Source organism: Salarias fasciatus, chromosome 17 (genome assembly GCF_902148845.1).
Source record: "Salarias fasciatus chromosome 17, fSalaFa1.1, whole genome shotgun sequence".
Classification (NCBI taxonomy): domain Eukaryota; kingdom Metazoa; phylum Chordata; class Actinopteri; order Blenniiformes; family Blenniidae; genus Salarias; species Salarias fasciatus.
Window position 1 is genome coordinate 17,477,051 of NC_043761.1, and position 27,289 is coordinate 17,504,339.

The 27,289-nt window shown below is 51.6% G+C and overlaps 2 protein-coding genes across 2 annotated transcripts in view; one reads left to right on the forward strand and one right to left on the reverse strand.

Moving 5' to 3' along the window:
- Positions 1–10,668, reverse strand: part of chst11 (carbohydrate (chondroitin 4) sulfotransferase 11) — a 70,013-nt gene extending 59,345 nt beyond the window's left edge. The window contains exon 1 of the mRNA XM_030113470.1: positions 10,480–10,668. Coding sequence (XP_029969330.1) covers positions 10,480–10,597 — 118 coding nt within the window. The 5' untranslated portion in view covers positions 10,598–10,668. The remainder of the gene's footprint in view (positions 1–10,479) is intronic.
- Positions 10,669–21,946: 11,278 nt separating this feature from the next.
- nfyba (nuclear transcription factor Y, beta a) lies at positions 21,947–24,822 on the forward strand. The gene is made up of 7 exons (XM_030113471.1): positions 21,947–22,043; positions 23,308–23,401; positions 23,495–23,625; positions 23,715–23,912; positions 24,024–24,102; positions 24,194–24,273; positions 24,357–24,822. Exons 2-7 carry the CDS (start codon positions 23,308–23,310, stop codon positions 24,387–24,389), a joined length of 615 nt encoding a protein of 204 aa, XP_029969331.1. The 5' UTR covers positions 21,947–22,043; the 3' UTR covers positions 24,390–24,822.
- The last annotated feature ends 2,467 nt before the right edge of the window (positions 24,823–27,289 follow it).

The following is a 27,289-nucleotide window of genomic DNA, read 5'->3' on the forward strand; positions in this document are numbered from 1 at the left end:
CCGTGTTCGATTGTTGTCATGGTGTAAAACCAATCGCCTGCTGTGAAGATAAAGCACCCAGCATTCTGCTTTTCTTGATTTTTACTGAGTAGAACAAATAATAAATGTCAGCAGTGACGGAGCCGCTCCCTCATCTTTAATCACGCCGGTCTCTGAGACGCTCCCTAAACAGGAAGGCGATTCCTCCGCCGCCGGCGCTCCCTCACACTGACAAATCGACGGCAATCAGCAGAGAGAGCAGAGCGCAACAAAGGCCGAGCTCCTCCATCCGTCAGGAGGAGGAGCAGGATGGGCCTCAGAAGACCAGCGTTTACCGACTCTCATTAGCAGGAATCTGGACAAAATCCTTAAAACTCTCCTTTGTGCCGCGTCTTTGAACAGGCCGGACGCACGTTAGCTCTGGTTAGCTTCTGCATCAGGAAGCCGCTTCCTTCCAGTAGCAGACAGATTTCCTCTCCACACACACACACACACACACAAACACACACACACACACTCAGTCCAGATGTCACAGGGGAACATGGGTCTGACAGATGGCCGCCATGTTTCACTTTACTGCTGTACAACGCTGCACAGACACACACACGCGCACACACACACACACACACACACACACACACACACACACACACTTGCGGAACAGATTAAAATTTTTGTGGCACGATCCGGCTCTCGCCTTCGGGGACGCCGGCTGAACATGAGACGGATGGCTCCCCGTCAAAAACACGCGTCGAACACGGCGAGCGGCCCGGGGCGTTTGGCGGCGCGTGGCGGGCGGATGGTGAGGCGTCAGCGGCGGCGACGCCCTCGTTTCCAATCGTTAACGCTGCCACCTCTGATTCATGGGAAACGTGGAGGACAGGATGGGGGGGGGGGTCGTGCTGCAAAGGTCAGGGGGGTTGAGCTCTCCTCGGAAGGTCTTGTTGAATTTACATCACTGCAGACACACACACACGCACACACACACACACACACACACACGTCGGCAGTGATTCATCAGTAGGAGACTCGTCTGAGGCGGGTTTGGGGATCCGGGGCTGAAGGGGGTCAGAGGGGCTGATAACACCTCGTTCTGATGACTCGTCTCCTGAACGCCGTGACGGTTTAACAGCAGAGAACCGGCTCTATTCTAAGACTCCGATAAGGTTCCGTCCAGAACCCGACCTGTCGTCGTTATCTGGGTCTTTTGTGGATCGTTCAGGGGAATTAGTGCAGAATTAGTCCGGTTGTTTATCATCCACCGTCTCCTGGGTTTTGGGTTAAAGGCTGTGATTTCTTAAGGATTACTGATCACTGAGGTTCTGATGATCTGATCCACTTGCCTGTCTTCACCGGTTCTGAATGATGAAGCGCTCCTGACGACGGTTCCAGCTGATCTTGCTAAAGTTTTCACGAACTGTTGACTGAAGCACCTTTTTTTCTTAGTCTCGAGACGATTGCGTGTAATTAAAATTCAGATTCATGCTCGGTTACCGGAGTCTTCCTGACCATCTGGGACAAGATCACCTGATCACCCAGACATCTGTGCGGGGCCGGCGCCGCCGGCGTGACGCAGCGCTGAGACAGAGGCGGGTCGGCCTGGAGGGACCCACAATGCCTTGCTCGCGTCTGTCGGCCGCCTGGCCGCAGACCGGGCCTGTTTGTTCTCCGGGAACGTCTGGCTCTGCCTCTTAACGCGTCATAAAAGCTGCGTGCCGGCGGCGTGGGCGGCCGGGCGCTCTGTTTCTGCACTCCGGAGGACGGAACGCCGTCGTCACACGGCCAGACGCGGAGGAGACGGCTCCGGGCCCGGCCAGCGTCTGGGATCTCAGATCCGTGTGTGTTGATGTGTGTCTTTAGTCGACCCTCTAACGAAGTCCAGACGCTCCGGCAGAAAATCCACATCCTGAACATTCACCTTGTTAACATGCAAAGATTCTCTTTTCTTCTACAGTGAAATAAAGAATAACGCCACTTCAGCTCAAACGCTGGGATCAGCGGATGTATTTGCTGTCAGCAGTCGGCAGAGTCTGACGCTGGATTCTTGTTTTGAGCAGCGTATTAACTGATATTTGTCATTTTATTCTGCGGCCTCGCCAGCATTTAAACTCACAAATCAACATGAGACGAAACAGGACTGCTTGATGAGGGACGGTGTTGCTCTGAGGCTCTACCCCGGGACTCGGTTCAGGACTCGGTTCAGGACTCGGTTCGGGACTCGGTTCAGGACTCGGTTCAGGACTCGGTTCGGGACTCGGTTCAGGACTCGGTTCGGGACTCGGTTCAGGACTTGGTTCGGGACTCGGTTCAGGACTTGGTTCGGGACTCGGTTCAGGACTCGGTTCGGGACTCGGTTCAGGACTCGGTTCGGGACTCGGTTCAGGACTCGGTTCACTCCTGGACAACATCCTGCTGTTCGGAGGCGCTGTAGCCTGAAGCCAACACCGAGCAGACAGGAAGTAAAGCCTGAAGAAGAAGAAACCAACTCTTTGATTGGTCCAGACTGAAACTGGAAGTCCCGCCCCTTTCAGCCAGCTAGCGGCTAGCGGCTAGTGGCTAGCAGCTAGCAGCTAGCGGCTAGCGGCAAACAGCTGTGATATTGAGGCTTCTGAGCGTCTATCAGTGAGCGCCGCTCTTCGTCTGACCACCAGACCATTTCAGACTCTTTCTTTGTTCGTCTGCTTCTTCTGACTCGTTGACTTCGTTTGTTTTGCTACCCATAATGCATTGCGCTTCACGTCACATCCTCTCGCTACAGGAAAGTCCACGTACAAGAGAACCGGGACTCTGCGGTTTCAAGGGGACTAGAGGGACTAGAGGGACGCAGGAAAACAGCAGCAGCTGTAGGATTACACAAACAGGACGTCCGGGACACATTCCCACAATACACACAAACACTCTGGGTAGGGGTGTGTGTCGGGGGGGTCAGTCACTCACAGTGAAGCTATCTGCTTTCATATCTTCAGGTCCGACACACACAGGGAACCCGAGAGGCGGCAAACCGCCCGGGAGCTCCAGAAGACCTGCTTCCTCTGCACAATAGAGTTCAGCTAACAGACACAAAGGAATCAGTCCGGGTCGGTTCCACCGCCCTGCTTTACAGAGGAAGCTCCAGGAAGATCAGCGTTCGCTGGATGAAGGGATCCGGTTGATTCTGCAGGTTTATACTCAGAGTCAAAACACATTTCCTGTACACCGTTCATAACCCAGGAGAAACCCAGCAGGAAAAGCACAGAGAGCAAACAGCAGAGAGAAGAACTGCTGCTGGACTGAAGCCCCAGGCCCCATGATTCGGCTTTTCCTCACAAACAAAGACTTCATTTCTTCAGAACTAATTGCTGAAGCTCCAGTTCACATCAGTGACTCATGGAGGAGTTTTATTCGCCCCTGGCTTCTGACGTTCGCCGCCTTTCATTAGGTTTTATGATCATTTGAGCAAACTGTGTGCGATGTGGGAAAAGAGGAGCGTCGACGTGAAGAACTCGGCTTTCTGCCCGTGTTCAGCTCCGGCTTTAACCACCTGGACGTTACATTTGGCGGTGGTGAGAATCTCCAAAGCAAAGCTGGGAATCAGAGGCCGTTTCTCAGATTACAAGGTGTCATATTTGAGGTCGGCGACCCCGGAGACTCAGCACTTTCCCTCCACGGCGGCAGCAGCTGGCGGTGCCGCCGCTGACCGGCGCAGGTGAGGAATTTAGAGTCCCGTGCTCAAATTCCCAGCAGGAATTCCCATTCCTCGCTTCCAATCGGCACAAAATGAAACCTTACAGATAGACATATCAAGATATTTCAAACAGCGCCGGTGGAGAAGCGTGAGCGTGTGACTTGGAGGGGCTGAACTCGACGCTGGTTAGCAAGCTGAAAAAAGACAGAGCTGCAGTCTCCACACACACACACACACACACACACACACACACACACACACACACACACACACGGTGGCTCTAAAATATCCCAAAGGCACTTTGCAGAAGAAAGCAAACAAGCGGCCCGCAGAGCAAACGGCCTTATTATCCCGGCCGATGTGAGCAGCTCCTTTAAAGAGCCACGCCGGCTGGCATGAGAGCCGCCGCCGCCACCGGGGGGGGTGGGGGGGGTTCAGCCGAGGCACGGCCACACACACTCAAACCGCCCGGTCATTCTGGAAAAAGCTTCCAGCTGCCTGAGAGTCATGACTCAATGTTTCAGGCAGCTCTTCAGATGCATCGAGCAGTCAGTGAGGGTTTTCCTGTGACGCCAGCAGCCGCTTCCTCACATCACCCCCCCCCCCCCCCTCCCACCACCACCACCACCACCACTTCTATTGTTGATTTTTCATTACAAGTTGGAAGAAGACTTCAGGTGGGGCCTGAGAGGAACCAGGGATGAGAACCAAAGCTTCAATCCAACCAGCGTCTGCATTTCTATTCTAGATTAAAGGTGGGAATTCACTCTTCTGAGGGCTCCCTGTGAAAACCTGGACCCATCGAGTTGCCAGGTCTTGATTCATGCTTTGATGAAGTATTTCTCTGCTAATGGCAGCTGAGATCGAAGCAGCAGAGGTTTCAGAAGAGCCCGTCTGTAAATCCAACCTACCGTTCTGAGTTCATTACTGAATTATATTCCACCTCAAAAGCCGCAGTGTTTTTAAAAAGCCACTCCGACCGTTTGCCAGGTCTTTATTTATGTTCCTCCACTGACCGGAGCGTCTCGGCGGCCGGGGCGGAGCGCGGCTGGTCCTGGCATTTTTAAAGTCGCTTCTTATTTGTGTGATTCCCAGATTGTGCCTCAGCCAGAAGGCACTCAGAGCATGACTTACTCCATTACTTAATAGCTGAAGTCCAGTTTGGACATTCCTTTCAAACAAAAAGCTTGTCCCGTCCCGTCCCGTCCCGTCCCGTCCGGGCAGGGCCGGGCCGTGGGCGTGGGATCGTGCGTTCTGCCTGACCGAGCCTGGCTCCTCAGCGCTCCAAATCTAATTTGGCGCCTTCTTAAAGAGCTGAACGCGAAGCGGCGGGCTCCAGGTTTGCACGCCACGTCCCGGGAGCTGCAGCGGAGGTGAAAGAGGAAAAAGCGCGCCTCCCTGCAGAGCTGCGAAATGCATTTGCACACATGAATCCGGCCCAAAGCAGCGATTCCATTGTCGCCGTTGTGAGGCGGACTTCGCACAGTCGCCTCTTTTTATCGTGACTGCACGGTTTCTTATTAGTGGAAGGTAATGTGCTTCTCCCATTTCCTCATGATTCAGGAGCTGAGTGAGTAATGAGGGCCGTTCTGAGCCTGCTCCGGCGCTGAATGAGAGCGCCGGCGCTGGCAGCCATGAAATGGGCTGCATTGTAATCTGATTGGGAAACAGCGGCCTGTCACTGTCCATCCAGGCTAACGCCGCCTGATTTTTAATATGTCTCGGCTCTCACGCCGCCGTGCGTGTGAGCGCCCGAGCCAGGTCGACGCAATAACTTTAGCTAACAGCGTTACCGCCGCTCCCTCCGCACGGCTGCAGCTTCTGGGAAACATGGCTGTGATGGGGCTGGGTGAGGATACGTCACATGACCACACTCCGCATCTCCACGAGGAACCGATCACGTGTGACGGATCCGTTCAGCGTGAATTACATGTCATGTGCAGCAGATTGTGCAACGTCGTTTTTTTTCAACTGGCTCACCACGACTTCTGTTGGTGAACTTTATATCAGGATAAGTATTTTCTACAGGATATCTGATAACGTCCTGCACCAACACGTCCAGCGTCACGTCGTTCCAGTCGCTCTGTACTGACCACAAGCAAATCAACGTGGACGCAATCCTGCTGACAGCTCGCCGTCTTCGTGTAAACATGGTGGAACGAAGACAAAACGCTCGTCTGAAGGCTCCTTCCTGCACTTACAGTCACTCCTGTTCTTTAATGGAAATGTTGTTCAGCTGAACATGCTTTATGCAGGATCTTGGTGAGTCAGGGCTTGGATCAAACTTCCTGAATGATTAATGCACGCTTTAATTGTGACTGAATGAATGAATGAAAGGATGAATGAAAGACTCATTACATGTCTCGTCTCCAGGAATCAAAATGGATTAAGCCTGGCAGTCGTGTCTCATTATTAGATTATCTTCCGATGTCAGTCAGATGAGACTCTGAACACAGAAACATTCTTTAAAGTCTGCTATCAGAGGCGTTTCTGACCCACTGAGTAAATAAAAAGCTCAAGTGTTTCCCGCTAGGCGTGAAGATAAGACGTACAATGAGGCAATTTCTTCTTTTCTTTTTTTTTCTGATGGCTGACCTTTGGAAATAGCTGTAAGTTTGAGTCTTACGTACCGTAAAGGGAGAAATGTAGCTGCAGCTCTGTTACCTCCTGCTTTATCTGAACGTTTATCGTTATGGAGGACCGTTTGTGAAACCGGCGGAACCATGAGAGAGTCTCCCCATTAACTCTGCTGAACAGATTATTTGATCTGACTGACACCGTTTCATGTTTCCGGGAATTAAAAAGCTCAAATGAGAAAAGGTGGTTTAAAAAAAACAGGAATTCTGATCTTTTCCTCCAAAACACACAAACCGCTCCGACTGTGTGTCTTCAACAAGAGGTCACGACCCTCCGAGCCCTGGAGGAGAGGTGACAGTTTACATTAGGAGGCCGGACAGGATTCCCAGGACCGCCGAGCATGCACCGCGGTGTGTGTGTGTGTGTGTGTGTGTGTGTGTGTGTGTGTGTGTGTGTGTGTGTGTGTTAGAGAGTGAAGAACGGGGCGTGATGTGATTGCAAAAGACTGATTAAGTCCTTTGAAAGAGAAGGTAAACAGACCAAGATGGAGATAAGGACGAGCTCCGTAGAGGAAGTCAACAACACTAAACACACACGCCGCGCGCCGGTATCCGTCTCACCTGTGTAATCACGCGTAAACACACACTGCGGCATTAAAACTTCCACCCGGGCCGCTGCACACACAGCCCGCCTCAGACGCCTCCTCTTCAATCACAGCATCCTGGCTGGAGCACCCTGTCATCAGCCGCCGCTAAATAAAACATCCAGCGTCTGACCGTGTGTGTGTGTGTGTGTGTGTGTGTGTGTGTGTGTGTGTGTGTGTGTGTGTGTGTGAGTGTGTGTGTGTGTGTGAAGCTGAAACTGATGCAATGTCTGTGGAGACTGTCAGCCCTCTGGAGGAAGGATCCTGGGGTCCCTCAGAACGCCTTAATGGAGTCTCGGTTCAATTTCTCCCGATCAATCGGCTCCCTGGAAGCTGATTGGAGGACGCTCAGTCGAGGCGAGGTCTCACTCTGCAGCGAGTTCTCCTCACACGTGTCACTCTTAAATGAGTCCCGTCAGTCTGCGGGGCGCGCTGTGAAGACGGGATGTGATTAAAGGCTTAAAGGGTCAAATCACCAGAAACATTTTCTCGCTTTCTTCTCCTGGAACGCTGCCGAGCAGCAGGTGGAGGAGTCCTGGCGGAGGTCACGATGTCACCTGTTCCCAGACCAGCCGTCCCTCCTGATCAGGGTGTCAAACATGAGGCAGGTGGGCCAGAACCGGCCCGTCTGAGGGTCCGATGCAGGATCCTGACGCCACTCCAGCCACTCATGGACATTTCCACCTGTTCATTTATGAATCCAACTATGGCGAAGCCATGACCCTCCAGTTAGCCTGATCTCCTGCCAAAACCCAGCAAACAAAGGAAACATCTGGCAACACGTTTCTGTAATTTGCCACATTCTTCTTGGTTTTAGTTTCTGTTTTATGTAAATACTGTCTGACTGAAGACGTCTGAGCTGAAGGAACTCGCTGGAATCCAGCCTGATGACTCAGCAGTTTCAGCCTCTGAAGCACCGAAGACTCTTTAAAACACTGAAATACATTCAGGCTGAATCTAAATGAATGAATTCTCCATCTTAAGTTGGGAAGATGTGATTTCTGCTTGTAAAGGGAGCACGGCGGCTTTGAGAGGCGAGTCTGTCGTCCTGTAATCAAGACATTTACCTTTTTGCTGAAGCGAAACACTGATGCTGAATAATGAGAAGACAGCTGAGAAGCAGGGAAGTTACTGTTAATAAAACCCGACTGAGGTTCTGTCAGATGCTGGAGATTATCTCTGCTCCTAAAACCACTGCAGAGGATTAAAAGTCCGCCGCTCGTGTTGTTTCCACGCCGACGTGTGAGAGCGACCGTAAAGTGCGTCAGGCCCGATCACAGAAGACTATAAATAAAGGAGCGACTTGGCTGGGAGGTTCGATTTGAAATTCTAATGAACCGAATCTGCATGGCGGAGAAAAGAAAAAGCTCCAAAGTGGCTGAAAAGGCTACAAGTGTAGAGGATTTACTCCCTGCTGGAGCGACGGAGGGATTAAAAGAGCAGGACGGAGTCAGAAACCCTCCGAGTGAGCGGCATACCAACGTCCTCCCAGATCGGATGAAGTGGAGCGTCCAGCGGGTTCAAACCACAGTCCCCCTGGCAGTGAGACAGCAGAGCAAACCACTGCTCCACTATCCAGGAATGTGGAGGAAGAGTGATTATCCTGAGAGGCCCTCAATGGCAAATGGAGAAGGACACACACTGGGTTCAAACCGGGAACATTGGTTTGGTGTGGCGACAGTGCAAACCACTGCACCATTTCTGCTGCACCTGCAGAATTTGTAGAAATAATGAAGAAAAAATCCTACATTTTTGTTCCAGCACAGTCAGAGAGTCTTGAACCTGGAAACATCTTAGAAGAACTGAACCTTAAAATCGTTATTTATGTTTCTTTAACAGGTTTTAGTGGAAACTCGGCAGATTGTCAACAAAGAAGTGTGTCTGATTCTTCACACGGTGGACCCTCGAGATCAGCCTGGAGACATAGAGGGACTGGAACCGCTCTACAGAGACTGGAACCCAGACTGGAACCGCTCTACAGAGACTGGAACCCAGACTGGAACCGCTCTATAAAGGGACTGGAACCCCGATATAGAAACTGGAACCACTCTACACAGACTGGAGTCGCTCTATGGAACTGGACCCGAGACTGAAACCTCTATAGACTGGAGGACCTCGATAGAGACTGGAGCTACTCTACAGAGGGACTTAGGACCCCTCTATAGACTGGAACAGCTCTATATAGACTGGAAAACCATTATAGAGACTGGAACCAAACTGGAGCCGCTCTATGGACCTGGAATCCTAAACTGGAACCACTCTATAGAGACTGGAACTGCTCTAAAGAGACTGGAGTCGCTCTATGGAACTGGAACCCAAGACTGAAACCTCTATAGACTGGGGGACCTCGATAGAGACTGGACTACAGACTGGAACCCTTCTATAGAGACTTGAGTCGGTCTATGAAAATTGGAGCCAATTTATAGAGACTGGAGCCGCTCTATAGAGGGACTGGAACCCTATATAACGCTACACACACACACTCACACACACACACACACACACACACACACACACACACACACACGCACCAGTCGTCCAGCAGCAGCAGCAGAACTGGTGACTCACGCGGAGAATCCACAGGAAAAAGAGACCCTGCTTCCTGAGACGTGACAGCACGTCTGTCTGTTCACCTCCACGCGGCTCCTCTCTGCTCTCAGACCCACGCGCGGCGCGCACCACACCTCTCCGTCTGGCCTCGGCCAGCGGGAGCACCGGGGGGGTCAGACACCTTCACCCCGGCCAGTGATCCTGCAGGACGCTCTGTCCACGCCGGACCTGCTGTGCGGTCGGAGCGCTCCGGTGCGCCCTCGCCTCGCCTCGCGTCGCGTCGCGCGCCACGGAGCGCAGCGCAGCGCACGCGTCCTTTGATTGTGGCGCACCGGGAAGCGGCCCCGAGCTGCAGGGGCGTCGGTTCCTTCTCACGGTTTGGCAAAAAGCTCCGCGAGGTGTGAGAATTTAACATAGCGCGATGCAAATCAGCCCACGCGTCCCTGCCGCTCATTGTGCCATGAATTATTAAGCACCGGTCCCACGCGCGCACGGATCAGAGCGGACACGGCTCCTAAACGCTCCCCGGAGACAGTTTATTCCAGCGCGTGGCTCCCACCTTGCTAAATGTGTTCTCTGTTACGTTTAACGAGGCGCACATATTAAAACTCGCACCGGGAGGGTCGCGGCTGGACGCACCGTGCCAGAGCCCGGCGCACCGCTTCACCCCGCGACAGCCACGTTTCTCCTCAGACAAAAAAAAAAAAAGAAAAAAACCAGAGAGCGATCAGCTGCCGCTGCTTCACATCGGATCGCATCAAAATAAAAAGAACCATTAGAAGGAAAAGCAGAGGAAGCAGGAGACCCCCCCCCCCTCCCAGCACTCCACCACCCACAAACAAAACGCGCCGCGCGGAGTCAGTCAGCCCATCAACCCTGATGGAGACGCTCTCCCGCCGGCTCATTCACGCCTTCCACGCTGCAACACTATCAATTATTTATCTTGTGCGTTACTGTACAGTCCGAGCGGATCGACGTGTCAGCGCGCGCCGGAGGCTGCCGGACCGACACTCCGCACCGGAGCGCGCGGCGCAGCGCAGAGAGGGATGAAGGAGGAGGCTCCTACCTGGCTGGAACATACTCTGGAAATAAAAGATGACCAGAATAAAGGATCCCAAACAAGTGGCGAAAACCATCCGGCATATCCTGTTCATCCTCATCAGTTCGCCCAGAGTCTGTTTCATCGCGGGACGGAAGCTCCGGAGGGCTGCGGGCCGTGGAGGGGAGGGGGGAGGAGATGGAGGCTCCGGGGGTCGCTCGGCTCCTGCCTGGTACTGATGAGGAGGACTGAGCGCCCGGTCAATGAGCTGAACGCATCCAGCACGGAGCGTACCACTGCCGCGCGGCGGGGAGGCGCGGCGCGGCGAGCGCACCCCCGCCCGGCGGAGTGAGCGCGTCCACAGACAGACCGAGCCGGGGTTCAGGGAGGGAAGTAAAAAATACAATAAAAATATTGAAGCTCTTCAGAGAAAAATATCATTATTAAGCCATAAAAGACAAAAAAAAAAAAAAAAAAAAAAACAACAAAAAACAAAAAACAAGTAGGGCTTATATTCTCTCCAGAATTGAAATGACCAGTTTTTCACATCTTCTTCAACTTCTTATCTTGCATATGAATTATTTTCCATCTTTAGAATTTCACTTTAAACAGATGTTTAAATCATGATGCGTTTCATCACATCAAAATGAAGCAGCGTCCCACGCTGCAATGCTTCATCTGGACAATCCACTTTCTCTTTTAAAAGCGTAAAGTTGTGGAATTCTTTACCGACCGAGCTGAAGACCATATCTGAGTTTCAAATGTTCACCTCCAGGCTTAAAAGTAATCAAGAGTGTCCTCATCTGTAAATAGCACTGTGAGTGAATGAGAACATGAGTGTGAGTGCTTTAATGTTTTTCCATGTTGTATATAGTGGGCTTGTGTGCGGAGGGTGTGTGTGTGTGTGTGTGTGTGTGTGTGTGTGTGTGTGTGTGTAATCGTGAGTTTTTAAGCATCTTTTAGATCTGCCTGTCTGAGGGTGGATTGATTATATGCTTAGTGTTATTTTGTGTAGAAAAGCCAGACTAGAGACGGGAGTGTGAATTAGCTCTGGCTGTAAACTCTTCTGCACCACATCAGCTGCAAACATTGTTTTGCAGCTATGTCTGTCTGTAATTGTCCCTATCAAATAAATGAATAAATAAATAAAATAAAAAATGAACTGAGGTGATTTTTTTCCTCCATTGAAGGCCAGAAACGGAGATGTTGGGCCCAGAAGAGGGCTGCGAACCAGGAGTTTGACACCCCTGCTTTGAGCCTCTTTCCCTGCTGTGGCTCATCTTCTGCTGGACAGGTGGAGGTCTGATGGGTGGAGGAGCGCTGTCAGAGAGAAGCAGTGAAGGGGACAGGACACATCTCCACCTGGCTTCATGAGGAGGAGGAGCTACAGTGAGGGTGGAGGAGGAGAAGGGTGGAGGAGAAGGGTGGAGGAGAAGAAGGGTAGAGGAGAAGGGTGGAGGAGAAGGGTGGAGGAGGTGAAGGGTGGAGGAGGAGAAGGGTGGAGGAGAAGGGTGGAGGAGGTGAAGGGAGGAGGTGAAGGGTGGAGGTGAAGGGTGGAGGAGGAGAAGGATGGAGGAGAAGGGTGGAGGAGAAGGGTGGAGGAGGTGAAGGGTGGAGGAGAAGAAGGGTGGAGGAGAAGGGTGGAGGAGGAGAAGGCTGGAGGAGGAGAAGGGTGGAGGTGAAGGGTGGAGGAGGAGAAGGGTGGAGGAGGAGAAGGGTGGAGGTGAAGGGTGGAGGAGGAGAAGGGTGGAGGAGAAGGGTGGAGGTGAAGGGTGGAGGAGGAGGAGGGTGGAGGTGAAGGGTGGAGGAGGTGAAGGGAGGAGGTGAAGGGTGGAGGTGAAGGGTGGAGGAGAAGGGTGGAGGAGAAGGGAGGAGGTGAAGGGTGGAGGAGACGGGTGGAGGAGAAGGGTGGAGGAGGAGACGGGTGGAGGTCTCATCACGTGTTGTCTTCTGTTGTCTGTTGCTGGATTCTGTTTGAATCGTCACTGTAACATGAGATGTTTTATCATTTCTGTCATTTCACTCCACTTTGACTTCTTATGAGCATTTCTTGATGTTTAAACAAACCTTTCTGAACAAAAACTCAAAACAAATCAGGATCATCAAACTTCCCTGCTTTCTATCTTAACTGTATCTTTCTCCCATCATCCCCTGCGGGCTCCTCCAGAGGGTCAGAATCAGGAGTAAAGCTCTTCTTCTCCCGTCTCCACCTGACAGCTCCACTCTGCAGCCAGCGGCGGGCTCCATGAAGCTGCAGCGCCCCCTGCTGGTGCAGGAGGGGAGACGCTCTGCACCGGGACCGGATCGACCTCTGCAGCCCCCTGACCTCCAGGCAGGACCTGCAGGAAGCCGCAGCTCCGCGCTGATTGGACCGTTTCCCTGGAGGCGGAGATGGAGGACAGGTCCAGGGAGATAAAGCCACGCCCCTGAGAGACACCGGCTGGAGACACCTCCATCTGTATGAGCCTCTTCACCTGGATGAATATTCAACAGGTGTTCCACGGCTCGCCATGCTCGACGGACCGGCTCAGAATGTAAAAAAGGTGGAGAACAAACACGGAAGCTGCCTTAATCTCCCCATAAAGAGCGGCAGCGTCAATTAACGGGAGAGAATCCGCAGATAAACACTATTAATTTGGGTAATTCCTTAATCCCCCGCGGAGTTCATTACATGAAATCACGGCTGTAAGACCCTGAAGGCTGCTGGAAACACAGCCGAGGCTGAGCGCTAAGTCGGTGTAAACGCCTCAAATCCCCGGGACTTATCGGCCCCCCGCAGCCGTCAGGACCGGCCGGAGCCGGACCGACGGTCAGGAGTCAGGGAGCAGGCATCAGACCGGCGGGGCGGCGGGGCGGCGGCCATATTGCGACGGTGGTTGGACTTCGCCATTCCGGCTGTTTTTAAATCATTCAGATCCGCTGTGTGGAAACAGTTAACGTGACCTCTGACCTTTGAGCCATGCTGGAAATGACTCAGTGGAGAAGTCAGCTTGCCTGATCTATCAGTCTGGAAGCGTCTGTCCAGGACCGCTGGCCTCCGTTCAACACTCCATTCAACACCTTATTAATTAACTCTAGAAAATGTCAGGACTGGAGCAGCTGGGGCTCCGGCTTCCCCGGAGCTGCTCTCCTTTAAATGTGACTCATGAATAATTCAGACGGCCAGGCTGCTTCCAGTCGGCCATTCTCACATTACCGATTTGAGTTATTAAACACCTTTTTCATGAAAATCAGTGAATCCATCCGTCCAGCGTCTTACCAGGAGGAGGCGGGGAGCTTTTAATTTGAAAGAGGAAGTGCAGGAAGTGTTTTCTTTCTCATTTCTCACAGTCTGAATGTGAATGAACGTCGGGCTGAACCATATTTAGACGGTTTGCTTTTATTGATCTGCGGTTCAGACTGCAGCGGAGGGAAACTCCAAAAGGTCACTTTAGACCAGCAGGAATCGATGCGCCCAGACGGCGGCGGATTTATTTTACACGGCAGTACGGAATTCTCCGTGACAAAACCAAATGAATCAGTTTATCTTTTCACGATGGCCGTAATGTGATTCAGTCTGTCGACGGGAAATAAAAACACGGATGTTCACACAGCCAGCGGCGGCCCGGCGGGAAAACGCCGATGCCGAGTCAGATGTGCAGGGAAGAGCTAAAAATACGGCGGAGGGTGGGTGGATTAATGAGGCGGGGGCCACGGCGCGGCGCTCTGACTCAAGTATTCCCAAAGGACGAGGAGAAAATAAAAAAGCTCCTGCTGGGTATCTGAGGTGTTGCATCTGAGAGGTGGAGGCGGGTTACACCGTCACTTCACCGAACACTTTCAACACACACAAACCTTTAATTAAAGGAATATTACAAATGATCGGATTGAAGTGATGGTTCAGAAAAGGAAAACACAGATCAATAAGATCAATTAAAGATGCTGGTCTGATTTCTCCCACAATACAAACACACAGAGGCGAACTGGAGCTCCAGGACCTGGTTCACACGACGACGGCGGGCTGGAAACGTCTCCACCGTCACCTGCAGCTTTGAGAGCATGATGCTGCCTCCTCCGTGCTTCACAGCAGAGACTGTCTGAGGCGCCGAGTCTGGAGCCTGAACACTCCTGACGGGAGGACGGCAGGGACTCTCAGAGCCTGAGCGACGGACCCACGGACCGCTGACATGATGTGAAATGTGGGACATCTTGACGGATTACAGATCTGAGGCCCTCGACATGTCGCCGCCGAGCCGGCAGCTCCCGCCGGTCTGAGCTGCTAATATCTGCTCACATCTGTCACATCGGGTTTAATAAAGACACACAAGGCCCGGGCTCATCCGGCGGAGGCTCCCAGGATTCCCGCCGCAGCGTCACGGATCAAAAGGATCAAAGTTTGAGTTGTGAGCGGCGCTACGATCCACCGGTAGAGGACGAGAGGAGAGGACTGAGGCTCCTCACAGAGAATCAAGCATTGCTCTTCTTCACCCACACCTAACAGATAAAAAGCTAACGGTGAGGGACTGAGGCCTTGCTCATGAGCACGGTGGCAGACGGGAAAAAACTGTGCTTGTGTCATGAGGTTCTGGTCCTGGTGACCCGTCTATCTCCCTCCTGTAGGCGGACTCATCTCCATCCCCGATGAATCCGATGAGGGTGGTGTCGTCCGCAAACTTCAGGAGTTTGACAGACTGGTGATGGAGGTGCAGCTGGTGGTGTAGCGGGAGAAGAGCAGGGGACAGAGCACAGTCCTGAGGGGATCCAGTGCTGATGGTCCATCCTGTAGTTAGAAGTGTTAATGCTGTAGTTAATGATTTTAAGGCTGTAGTTCTTGGTTTTAATGCTGAATTTAATATATTGCATGCATGTTACAGTGTAATTACATGCATTTTAAAGTGTAAATTTATTTATTTTTTAAAGTGTAAAGTGTTGCATCCTAACTACATGTGCGTCACAGTGTAATTACATACGTGTTACAGTGTAGTCACATGTGTTACAGTGCAATGAAATGTGCGTCAGTGTGATCACATGCACGACACAGTGAACTCACATGCATTACAGTTTAATCACATGCATTACAGGTAGTTACATGCGTGTTACAGTGTAATTAAATGCATGTTACAGTGTAACTACACTTTTTGGTGTAATTACATGATTTAAAGTGTAATTACATACGTGTTACAGCGTAATGTAAGGCAAATTTTTCTTTCATTAAACAAAAGGTACCAACAATTTTGTTCACTTGTGTATTTACTTGAGAGAATTCTTCCATCCATCTATTTTCTTCCGCTTATCCAGGACCGGGTCGCGGGGGCAGCAGTCTCAGCAGGGATACCCAGATTTCCTGTCCCCAGACTCTTCCTCCAGCTCCTCTGGGAGGATCCCAAGGCGTTCCCTGGCCAGCCGAGAGACATAGTCATTCCAGCGTGTCCTGGGTCTTCCCCGGGGTCTCCTCCCAGTGGGACATGCCCGGAAAACCTCCCCAGGGAGGCGTCCAGGAGGCATCCTAACCAGATGCCCGAGCCACCTCAGCTGGTTCCTCTGGATGTGGAGGAGTAGCGGCTCTACTCCGAGCTCCTCCCTGGTGACGTAGCTCCTCCCCCTGTCTCTAAGGGAGCGCCCAGCCACCCTACGGAGGAAGCTCATTCAGCCGCTTGTATCCGTGATCTTGACCTTTCGGTCATGACCCAAAGCTCATGACCAGAGGTGAGGGTGGGAACGTAGATTGACCGGTAAATCGAGAGCTTCGCCTTTCGGCTCAGCTCCTTCTTCACCACGACGGACAGATACAACGACCGCATCACTGCAGCCGCTGCACTGATCCTCCTGTCAATCTCACCTCCATCCGTCCCCCACTGTGAACAAGACCCCAAGATACTTAAACTCCTCCATCTGGACCAGAGTCTCTCCACCGACCTGGAGAGGGCAGGCCACCTTGTTCCAGTCGAGGACCATGGCCTCGGATTTGGAGGTGCTGATTCCTCATCCCTGTCGCTTCACACTTGGCTGCGAACCGCCCCAGTGCATGATGGTCCGGGTTCGATGAAGCCAACAGGACAACATCATCTGCAAAAAGCAGAGATGAAATCCTGTGGTCCCTGAACCGGACCCCCTCCGGCCCCTGGCTGCACCTAGAAATTCTGTCCATAAAAATGATGAACAGAACCGGTGACAAAGGGCAGCCCTGCCGGAGTCCAACATGCACCAGGAACAGGTCCGACTTACTGCGGGCAATGTGGACCAGACTCCTACTCCGGTCATACAGAGAACGGACGGCCCTTAACAAGGGGTCCCGGACTCCGTATTCCCGGAGCACCCCCCACAAGACACCACGAGGGACGCGGTCGAAGGCCTTCTCCAAGTCCACAAAACACATGTGAACTGGTTGGGCAAACTCCCATGAACCCTCGAGCCCCTATGGAGGGTCGAGAGCTGGTCCACTGTTCCACGACCAGGACGAAAACCGCATTGTTCCTCCTGAATCCGAGGTTCGATTATCGGTTGGATCCTCCTCTCCAGGACCTGGGATAGACTTTCCCAGGGAGGCTGAGTGTGATCCCCCTATAGTTGGAGCACACCCTGCGGTCCCCCTTTTTAAACAGGGGGACCACCACCCCGGTCTGCCAATCCAGAGGCACCGTCCCCGACTGCCACGCGATGTTACAGAGACGTGTCAACCAAGACAGTCCCTGCACATCCAGAGACTTGAGGTACTCAGGGCGAATCTCCTCCACCCCCGGTGCTTTGCCACCGAGGAGCTTACCGACCACCTCGGTGACTTCAGCTTGGGTGATGGACGAGTCCACCGCTGAGACCTCAGCCTCTGCTTCCTCCACGGAAGATGTGGCGATGGGATAAGAGGAGGTCCTCGAAGTATTCCTTCCACCGTCCAACAATATCCCCCGTTGAGGTCAGCAACTCCTCCTCCACAGTAAACAGTGTTATTGGAGACCTGCTTTCCCCTCCTGAGGCACCGGATGGTTTGCCAGAATTTCTTCGAGGCCGACCGATAGTCCTCCTCCATGGCCTCCTGAACTCCTCCCAGACTCGAGTTTTTGCCTCCACAACCACTCGGGCTGCAGTTCGCTTGGCCTTCTGGAGTCCCATGAGCCAACAAGGCTCGATAGGACTCCTTCTTCAGCTTGACGGCAGCCCTTACTTTCGGTGTCCACCACCGGGTTCGGGGGTTGCCGCCACGACAGGCACCGGAGACCGTAGGACCACAGCTCCGAGCAGCTGCTTAGACAATGGAGGTGGAGAACATGGTCCACTGGGACTCAATGTCCCCAGCCTCCCTTGGGACATGAGAGAAGCTCTCCCAGAAGTGGGAGTTGAAAACCCTGCTGACAGAGGGTTCCACCAGACGTTCCCAACAGACCCTCACAATACGTTTGGGTCTACCAAGTCTGTCCGGTTTCCACCTCCACCAGCGAATCCAACTCACCACCAGGTGGTGATCGGTCGACAGCTCTGCTCCTCTCTTCACCCGAGTGTGTAAAAAAACATGCGGCAAGATGGTCAGATGACACGACAACAAAGTCGATCGTCGACCTCCGACCTTGGGTGTCCTGGTGCCAAGTGCACTTATGGACACCCCTGTGCTCGAACATGGTGTTTGTTATGGACAAACTGTGACTGGCACAGAAGTCTAATAACAGAACACCACTCGGGTTCAGATCAGAGAGGCCATGCGATCCAATCACCCCTTCCAGGTCTCACTGTCGCTGCCCACGTGGGCGTTGAAGTCCCCCAGTAGAACCATGGAGTCCCCAGTCGGAGCACTGTCCAGCACCCCTCCCAGGGACTGCAAAAAGGCCGGGTACTCTGCACTGCTGTTCGGCCCGTAAGCCCAGACAATAGTGAGGCACCTGTCCCCGACCCGGAGGACCAGGGACCAGACCCTCTGGTTCACTGGGGTGAACTCCAACACATGGCTGCTGAGCTGTGGGGCTGTAAGCAAACCCACACCAGCCCGCCGACTCTCACCGCGGGCAACGCCAGAGAAGTGAAGAGTCCTTCTCCAGAGGTTGGGTTCCAGAGCCCAGGCTGTGTGTGGAGGTAGGCCCGACTATATCTAGCCGGTACCTCTCAACCTCCCTCACAAGATCGGGCTCCTTCCCTGCCAACGAGGTGACATTCCATGTCCCTAGAGCCAGTCTCTGTGTCTGAGGATCGGGTCGCCGGGCACCCTGCCGTCGGCTGCCACCCAATCCACACTGCACCCGGCCCCTACGGTGCCCTCGGTGGGTGGTGAGCCCACCGAGGGACCCGTAGGGGAAATGAAATGTAAAATGAAATGTAAAATGAAATGTAAAATGAAATGTAAAATGAAATTTTAATATTTCCTTGTCAATATGGTGCCAGTTCCCTTCCACCTTTGCCAAAGCCATATAACGTACATATTTTAGTGATATAGGGAACTCCAGATCCTCTTATTGTGTGTGTGATTGGTGTCATGTGAAAGGAAATGTTATCAGCTTTCAGCTGGTGCCACCTGTTCTGCTAGAACATTAATAGCTGTGTTGCTTTTAAGAAAAATAGAACCATTTGCTCTGTTTTTCGGCGATTTCACCAATACTTCAACAATACAACTTCATGGCTCTTGTGGCAGCAGAACCACCGTCCCAGCAGCATGGAATTGGTCTTTTTAGTCATTTTGGAGAACAGGAATCAGGCCGTACTGAATAAAAATCTGAGATCAGGATTTTTTTGAATAGGTAATCCAGTCGTGTGCTGAAGGCCTGGATTACCGTCTCTTCACAGAACAGGCTGAGAAAACCTGAAGACAGAGGAGTGAGCTCTAACTGATGAAAGCATTTCTGCTGGAAGGTCGTCCACAACCAGGAGAACAACAACAGACTCAGAAAGGAATAAATGTTGGCGAAGAATCGGTTTAGGTGTAAGACATGACCCCGATGTAGCTGACAGAAAGTCCATTTATTTAGATATCAGCAACACCTGTCTCTTTCTTAAGATTTCACATTTTCACTTGTCATGTCTTTCATTTTGTTCAAATACAGCTGGCTCTCATCCACAGCACCAGTGAGATCTTTTCTTTTCTAGATTTCTGTTATTATTCCTATGAAGATGTGCACTGTTACTTTTTCTTGTTCCTAATTTGCACATTTCCTGATAAATGAAGTCTTTTCTGTTCTTTTCTGTTCTGTAATCCAGAGTCCGGCCTCATGTTTTGGCAGTGGAGGACTCTTCCTCTGGCTCTTCTTCATCCTTCCCCCTGCGGTCCTCAGTCGATGGACGCCTCCCTGACTTTGGGAGAGCTGCCCTCTTCTGGAAAACAGAATCATGTCAGTGTTGTAAACGGTGCTGCTGAAACGTCTGACCTCCCGCAGCAGATGTAAAGCAGACGGGTGTTCTCACCTGAGATGCTCCCTCTCACAGCAGCCTCCTCTTCTTGGACGGAGGTTCTGAGCTGCAGGGCTTCCTCGCTGCACCGCTTTCATCAACAAGACAACAAACAGTTTCACCAAATATCAGTCAGTGAAGAATCACCACAGGGAGAAGGTGAAGACCAGTACCTGCCGTCCTCGCTGTCCCTCTTACTCTTCTCCCTTCTCAGACCAGAGCGTCTGGCGCTGGGGGGGCGGGGAGGAGTGCTGCTGGCTCCTCTTCCTGTCCGGCTTCTCGGAGCAGCAGTCAGAGCCTCCTTCTCTTTCAGAGGAGCCATCGCTGCCGCCTGCTGGTCTCCTGGGCCGACTGCAGCTCCCTGAGCAGAGCCTCCCTCTGGGCAGCCAGCTGGGCCACTTGCTGCTGGTGCCCCTTCTTCAGAGCAGCCTCCTTCTCTGCTGCCTCTGCGTTTTTCTGGTTACAGTAAGTCGATTGAACTGCGACCTCATGGTTTCACACAGGGTTTTCAGCTGCCGGTGTTTCCTGTCCAGGAGCTCTTTAGCTGCGAGGGCTTCTTGCAGCTGGAGGTCTTTGTCCTGCTGGGTCTGCAGAGCCTGCTGCAGAGAGGCGACTGCCGCTGTCAGCCGGCAGATCTCCCCCTGGTGCTGCGTCTTCAGGCTCTCTTCCCTCGCAGCCAGCCTCCTCTCCCTCCTGTCCCAGCGAACCTGCCAGTGCTTGTTGATGTAGGCCCTCTTTTTATCGCTGAAGGCCTTCAGCTGGCTGCACTTGGACTCCACCAGCTCTTTCTCCATCAGAGCTTGTTTCAGCTGACGATCTTTTTCCTCCAGCTGGGAGGCCATCAGCTGCTTTTGGGCCTCAAGAGCTCGCTCCTGTAGCTTAAAACACAAATAAAAATGAGTTTTGTTCACAACATTTTTTCAACGATGAGCTGTATGCTTGTGTTTCTGCTCTAAAACAAAAGCTCTCCACCTGTAAACTGGCCCGGCGATACATGAATTTGGGCTTTCCAGCAGTTTGCTGCACGCTAATGTCTCCATAGCGCTCAGCGTCTGCAGACCTTTTCCCGCCTCGCTTCTCGTTTTCCTCACAATCTGGTATCCAGAGAGGAGAACTCAGGAGGAGCAGGAATGGAGGACAGGCAGCAGGAGGGTGACATGCAGAAGAGAGAGACAGATTTAATGATTTAATGAGCGCCTCAGCTTCACCTTTCACCTCCTCTTTACATCCTGCTTTCATTCCAAACATGGAAATAAATTCATTCATTTCAATGAATCCTGCAGACTGTCTATCAGAGGTGATTTCATTAGTGATCAGTATATCAGGGTCATTCTTTAAAAAAAAAATGTTCATTTGATTTAGCTTAGCTTATTTCATTCTTTCATGTTAAATTGTTGTCAAAAGTGCTTCATTCTGAAATGAGTCATTTAAACAGACCTGAAGGAATATTTCAACACTTCATTTTATTTCATTTATTTTTATTTTCAAAAGCTTCAGTCAAAGAGAAGACAGAAAGACAGAACATCTAATTACAATAACAACAAAATCAGAGTGACACCACACAACATGTTCAGAGTGAAAGTCTCCATCTTCACATACTGTTTCCTGTTCTCCAATTTTTCAAACAGTTTAATAACTGTTCTGATTCCATACTGATCTGGTTTATTGATTAATGGTTCATGGTTCATGGTTCATGATATCAAATGTTTTCTTCAAATCAATGAAAACTCGCTCTGGGTCTTGACATGCCGTCGGCGCTGTTCTGAGGTTTGCCCGGGAGTACCGCTTAATTGTAGAACAGCGTGATCTGTTTCCAACAAAGACCAGCGGTGGGAGGGTGAAAAGGCTACGGAACACCCACATTGGTAAGGGAGATGCATTCAATTGCTACCATGAATGTGGGAAATAACACAACTTGGAACGCGTCTCAATAAAGAAATTAGAAGAACAACATCTACAATTCTGTACTGTGAATTTATGAAATTATGTAAATTAGTGATTGATGGGGAGTGAAGTGTAGCAAAAGTCTGAGCGACAGTTTTCAGGATGACGCCTTCAGGTACAACTTGCTGCTTTTTTGTCGGAGCTCGCTCGGTGTCCCTGAACGCAGCGGTGCGGCCGCGCTCCCCCTGGCGGCGGGCCGCGGTACGGCCGCCGCGGCTCCGCGCTGGGACTGGTCCTTTCGCAGCCATTTTCCGTCCAACCAAACAGCCGTCTGAGGCAGGGAACCAACCAGGGCTTCATTGCAGGTTTGTGCCTGGCTCCGGCCAATGATTGCTAACCGATTCCTCGTTAGCTCGAATGGAAATGTCCGTCTCGCTGTGATTTTTTTATTTGTTGTCTGGGTGAATGAGGGCTGCTCGTCAGGAAGTATCCGGAGCCCAAAACCCAAAATAATGACTCGGGAACATTTCGGCCGCGGCGGGCGACAAAGAGCAGGCCGGGGCCGGGGCGAGCTGCCCGGGAAGAGCCCGGAGAGCGGCTCCGCAGGACGGGGGGTGTGTGAGCGGGTTACCTGCCGGAGGTAAACCGAGCTGCTCCGCTTCTCCTCCGTTAAACCCGTAAATTCATTAACACCGAGCCGAGCGGCGCGAACCCGCTGTTAGCATGAGTTAGCATGCGGCTAACACAACCCGAGCTCCGCTGCATTAAACCTCCACAAAATACTGCTGCAGGTGGAATAGAAAGACTCCCAAATGAACGCGCGGCTGGTTTTAACTCCTTATAAATGGATGATTCAGAGCAGGAGGCAGAATAATTAATCGCGTTAGCATGGCGGGGTAAGCTAGGCGGCTGCAGTAATCTGCAATAATCTCAAACAAAAGCAGAGAAAAGGAGGTTGAGCGGAATAAACAGGGCGGTGAAGGGTTAACAGGAGCATCCCCCTTCACACGGTTTGGATTAATCCCTCACAGCTCACATTCTGATGGGATGTGCAGAAACATAAAAACCAGTGCATTTAATCACAGCCATTAATGTAAAAACATCTGTGTGAACCCTTCAACACACTTTGAAGTGTGTGTGATCCACTGTTGCAAGGATTAAACCGACATTAATTCACATGTTCAGCATTTAAAAAACGGTAAAATCTACAGAATGAAAAGGTGGAAGTGCTGCAGTCCCAGCTGCTCATGAGCCAAACATCTGTCTGAAGCCTTTTCCCTTCTGAAAGCCTCCATTCAGGAGTTTAACTGAAGCGTTTCTCCACAGAACTCCCTGAAGAAGTGGGACAACTCTTTATTTCAGCGTATAAAACTCAACTTTCATTGTGATGATTCATCCTGGAACCGGCTGGATGACCTAACCTGCTCCTCTTTTGAATATTACTGAAGCTTTGAATAATTTAGAAGCAATGAAAAGGACAAAGCAACATGTTCTGTTGAGGGAAAGACGAACATGTTCTCAGTTCAGTTTAGGTCACACTGCTTCATGGAGTGTGTGTGTGTGTGTGTGTGTGTGTGTGTGTGTGTGTGTGTGTGTGTGTGTGTGTGTGTGTGTGTGTGTGTGTTGTAGATGGACGGGGACAGCTCCACCACCGACGCCTCCCAGCTGGGCATCACTGGAGAGTACATGGCCTCCAGCCACTACGTGCTGCAGTCTCAGGACGGTGAGGAGGAGGAGGAGGAGGAAGAGGATGGTGTAGACCCAGGAGGGGAGGAGATGACCATATGTGTGTGTGTGCGTGTGTGTGTGCGCGCAGATGACGGAGAGGAGAACCTGAACGACCATGAAGACGGCGGCGTGAAGGAGAACTACAGAGAGCAGGACATTTACCTCCCCATCGCCAACGTGGCTCGGATCATGAAGAACGCCGTTCCTCAGACCGGGAAGGTGTGTGTGTGTGTGTGTGTGTGTGTTTATATTTAAAGTATGCCCCTCTGCCGACGCTCGGTCTCGACGTCCCTCCGTCTCCGCCGCAGATCGCGAAGGACGCCAAGGAGTGTGTGCAGGAGTGTGTGAGCGAGTTCATCAGCTTCATCACGTCGGAGGCGAGCGAGCGCTGCCACCAGGAGAAGAGGAAGACCATCAACGGCGAGGACATCCTGTTCGCCATGTCCACGCTGGGCTTCGACATGTACGTCGACCCGCTCAAGCTCTACCTGCAGAAGTTCCGGGAGGTGAGGGCGTTTCGGGGGCGGGCCCCCCGGTGGTCGGTGGGGGTATCGCAGGTGTTCGGATGAGTGTTTTGTGGAGAAACGCCTCCAGCTGTGTGTTTTGCGTCCCTCCAGGCCATGAAGGGCGAGAAGGGGATCCCCGGGGTGGCGGTGGGAGAAAGCCTGGGCGAGGACCTCACAGACGACAGCTTCAGTGAGTCTCTCTCTCTCTCTCTCTGGACGCCTCTCTCTCTCTCCTCACACACTTCACACACATCAACCCCTCTGTGTGTGTGTGTGTGCAGCGAACCCGCTGCCGGCGGGGATCATCACGGCGGACGGGCAGCAGCAGAACGTCATGGTCTACACCACCTCGTACCAACAGGTAGCGCTATCCGGCTAGCCCCCCCCGGCCTGTCTGGTCCTCGGCCGGCCTCTCATCCCGCCTCTCCGGGTTCTGGGTTCCAGATTCCCACCGTGCAGCAGATCCAGTTCTCGTGACGAGGCCCCGCACCGACGCCCCGCCGAGCCCGGGGAGCCCGGCGACGGCTGCACGACCTCTGACCCCGCCGGCGCGAGGCAGAGGGCCCGGAGACGGACATGGAGGGGGGAGGGGCTACAGAGATCACTACCTGTCCAGTAGAGAGTTTAGTTCTAGATGTGAGGAGAGACGCTCCGCAGCCGCCGCCAAAGCAAGGCTCGTCTTCCTCCATGATTTACTTAGTGGTGGACTTCCTGTGTGTGTGAGTGTGTGTGTGTGTGTGTGTGTTGATGTGTCATGGTTTGTTTTCGTGGGGGGGTGCTTGGTTTCTGGACCGTCTGGACACGGCGGTGTTTCTGTCACCACATCAGCTCTTTTTGTACGCCGACGCCAGTTTACATTGTGACGTAAAGATCCGGAAATCCTGGGAATAAAAACCCGCCAGTGACGTCCGCACGCCGCCGTCTGTCTCTGTTAGCGAGCCGCTCCACGCGGAGCAGGAACCCCGGAGGAACCGAGGAGCCGGGATCAGGTGGTGAAACAGCGACGCCCGGTGGGGGACGGCTGTATTACACGATGATTCTCACTTTTAATTCATGATTAAACTGTTCTAGCTCTTCAAACGGTTTCAGGTCGCAGCCCTCAAAGTGCTGCTTTCAATCAAAAAGTGTTATTTTAGTTCAGAGAAATCAGTTTAATCTCCACTGGAACAAAAACAGCTTCAAACACTGAAATAATAAACTACACAGCTGAACTGATCCGGCGGACGGAGCAGTGTTGATGCAGAGGTTAAAAGCCGTCTGGATAGAAAACTTTCTGCTTCTTTCACGTGTTTAGTCCACTGAGCTGAGGCTTTTTCAGGGTTTCTTTTTCTACCTTTTTTTCCACTTCGACCCAGTGGATTCAAAGTTCAGTTTTTTGTAGAAAACAATCTTTCATATTGCATATGTGTGTTGATCCATTCTAAGCGTAACTCCTGGACAGTTACCACATCATTCAATCTGACAATCACTTGTATTTGTAGGGATTTTAACTAAATCTAGTGAGATTCTAGAAAATAAAAGCAAAGTTATTGAACATGATAACTTGTAACTTTGATAAAAGATCCTTTCTTCCAGTTTACTGTTTGGCTCTGAGAGCAGAAACAGCCTTCAGATGGATTTAAAGCAGTTTTGATCCATTGGTTCGGCTCATTTCTCCAAACAGACCAGACCTTCTCAGTTCTCCGGGTTCTCCTGTCAAAAACAACCTGGACGGTTCAGCAGAACCACGGTTCACCCGTCAGAGATCACATCTCTTCAGAACAGTTCACTCAGGAGGAGAAACTACATTTCTTTCCCAAACAAATGATCAGTATCCTGAAAATGAGAATGTTGAGATGTTTTGTCTCTAAGACAGAAGACCAGTGAAATATCCCTCATCCTTTCAGTCTGAGCGCAGTCCGCCATTCACTGGTTCCTGTGAGAGTTTTTTTCTGTTTGTGGTTGTTTAGCTAACCTGAAGGAGAAAAAAATAATTATTCAGTAAGAAAAAACTTCAAGTTTTGATTCACACATTGCTCTCATACTTCCAAGGAAATTATAATTTTTCTTCACAAAGTAACTTCCATCCATCAGAGTTCAATATACTGTAAAATAAAACTATTGATGAGGTGGTGAGTGACGCCATGAAATGATGCTGATATGTTTTGGGGAGAACGACCGAGAATGAATCGCTTTAGTTCACTTGGAAATTAAATCCATCCTCACTTGATCTGTAACAGTTGAGGACGACAGAATGATGTCCTGGATCTGGTCCCTGTCCTTCAGCCATCGCTGGTCAGTGTGTCGACATCCTGAAAACACCCTGAGAGCAGCAGAGGACGGTCGGACGGGACGCCGTGACCGGAGACCAGCTGGAGCTGAAGGCCTGAAATCAGCCGGCAGCTCCCGGGACTGCTGGAGACGAGGTCCAACCTGAGACCACAGAGTCCAGGAGGGACGGATCAGTGTCCAGGAGGGGAGACACTTATAAAAACTACAATAAATCATACTTTTAATATAAATGCTAAAATGTTATAGGTGCATTAAAAAAGAATTAAATGCTGACTCCTACATTTTTAAGACGATAAAATTTATACTTCTGAAGATCAGGAGGCCTTCATGACCCCACGTCAAGTATGATTTCTTCTAATGTCACAGTTTTTGTGGATGAATTGTGTTTATTCCTCCTTCTCACTGAAATCTTAAATCCTGTCGTTTTGAATTAGTGATATTTTTCAGCCCTGTCTGAGATATTCTGGTCTTTATGCTCCAGTTTCTAATGTTTCAGCACATCTTCTTCTTCTGTGTGAAATCAGACCAAACTGGATGTTTCAGTGGCTCGCTGCACCACCTGCTGGTACGGGGTGGTATTACAGCTCGTCCCCTGGCAGCACGGTCTCATATTCACATGGATTTTAATTAGAAAAGAGGCTTCCTGGGCCGAGAGTCAAGGTTCAACAGCCAACAACCTGCGAAAGAGTGAGACATCTGAATGATATGAAATTTAGTGGATGAGGTGACGAAATAACGACGTCTGTATCTGAACTCTTTCACAGAGCTGATTGCCTCATGAGAGATAAATGAGTCTGGGATCAGTCTGCGGTGTTAAAAATAGCGGTGGTCCTGTTGGTCATGTAGTAAATCTGGTCTCCGGCTCACAGGAAGTTGGCTCCATCTGTCACATTCAGGTTCTGAGTCGACCTCCATCAGATAAACGCCTCCATGTATGTGTACTGTACATGCTGAATGTCACATTTCCTGTGGGAAGCCCCGCCTCGGGGCCCCCCGTCCCCCCGTCCCCCCCGGCCCCCCCGGCCCCCCCGGCCCCCCGGCCCCCGGGCTGGAAGCGTTCCCCGTCAGGCCCACGCCCACCCGACTCATTTCCGCCTATAGAAGCG

Bases quoted from the DNA above. Each gene is read 5' to 3' on its own strand.
- nfyba (XM_030113471.1), top strand. From the start codon at position 23,308: ATGGACGGGGACAGCTCCACCACCGACGCCTCCCAGCTGGGCATCACT. The intron at 23,402-23,494 runs GTGAGGAGGAGG...GTGTGCGCGCAG, and splicing joins CGTGCTGCAGTCTCAGGACG to ATGACGGAGAGGAGAACCTG. The intron at 23,626-23,714 runs GTGTGTGTGTGT...TCTCCGCCGCAG, and splicing joins CCGTTCCTCAGACCGGGAAG to ATCGCGAAGGACGCCAAGGA.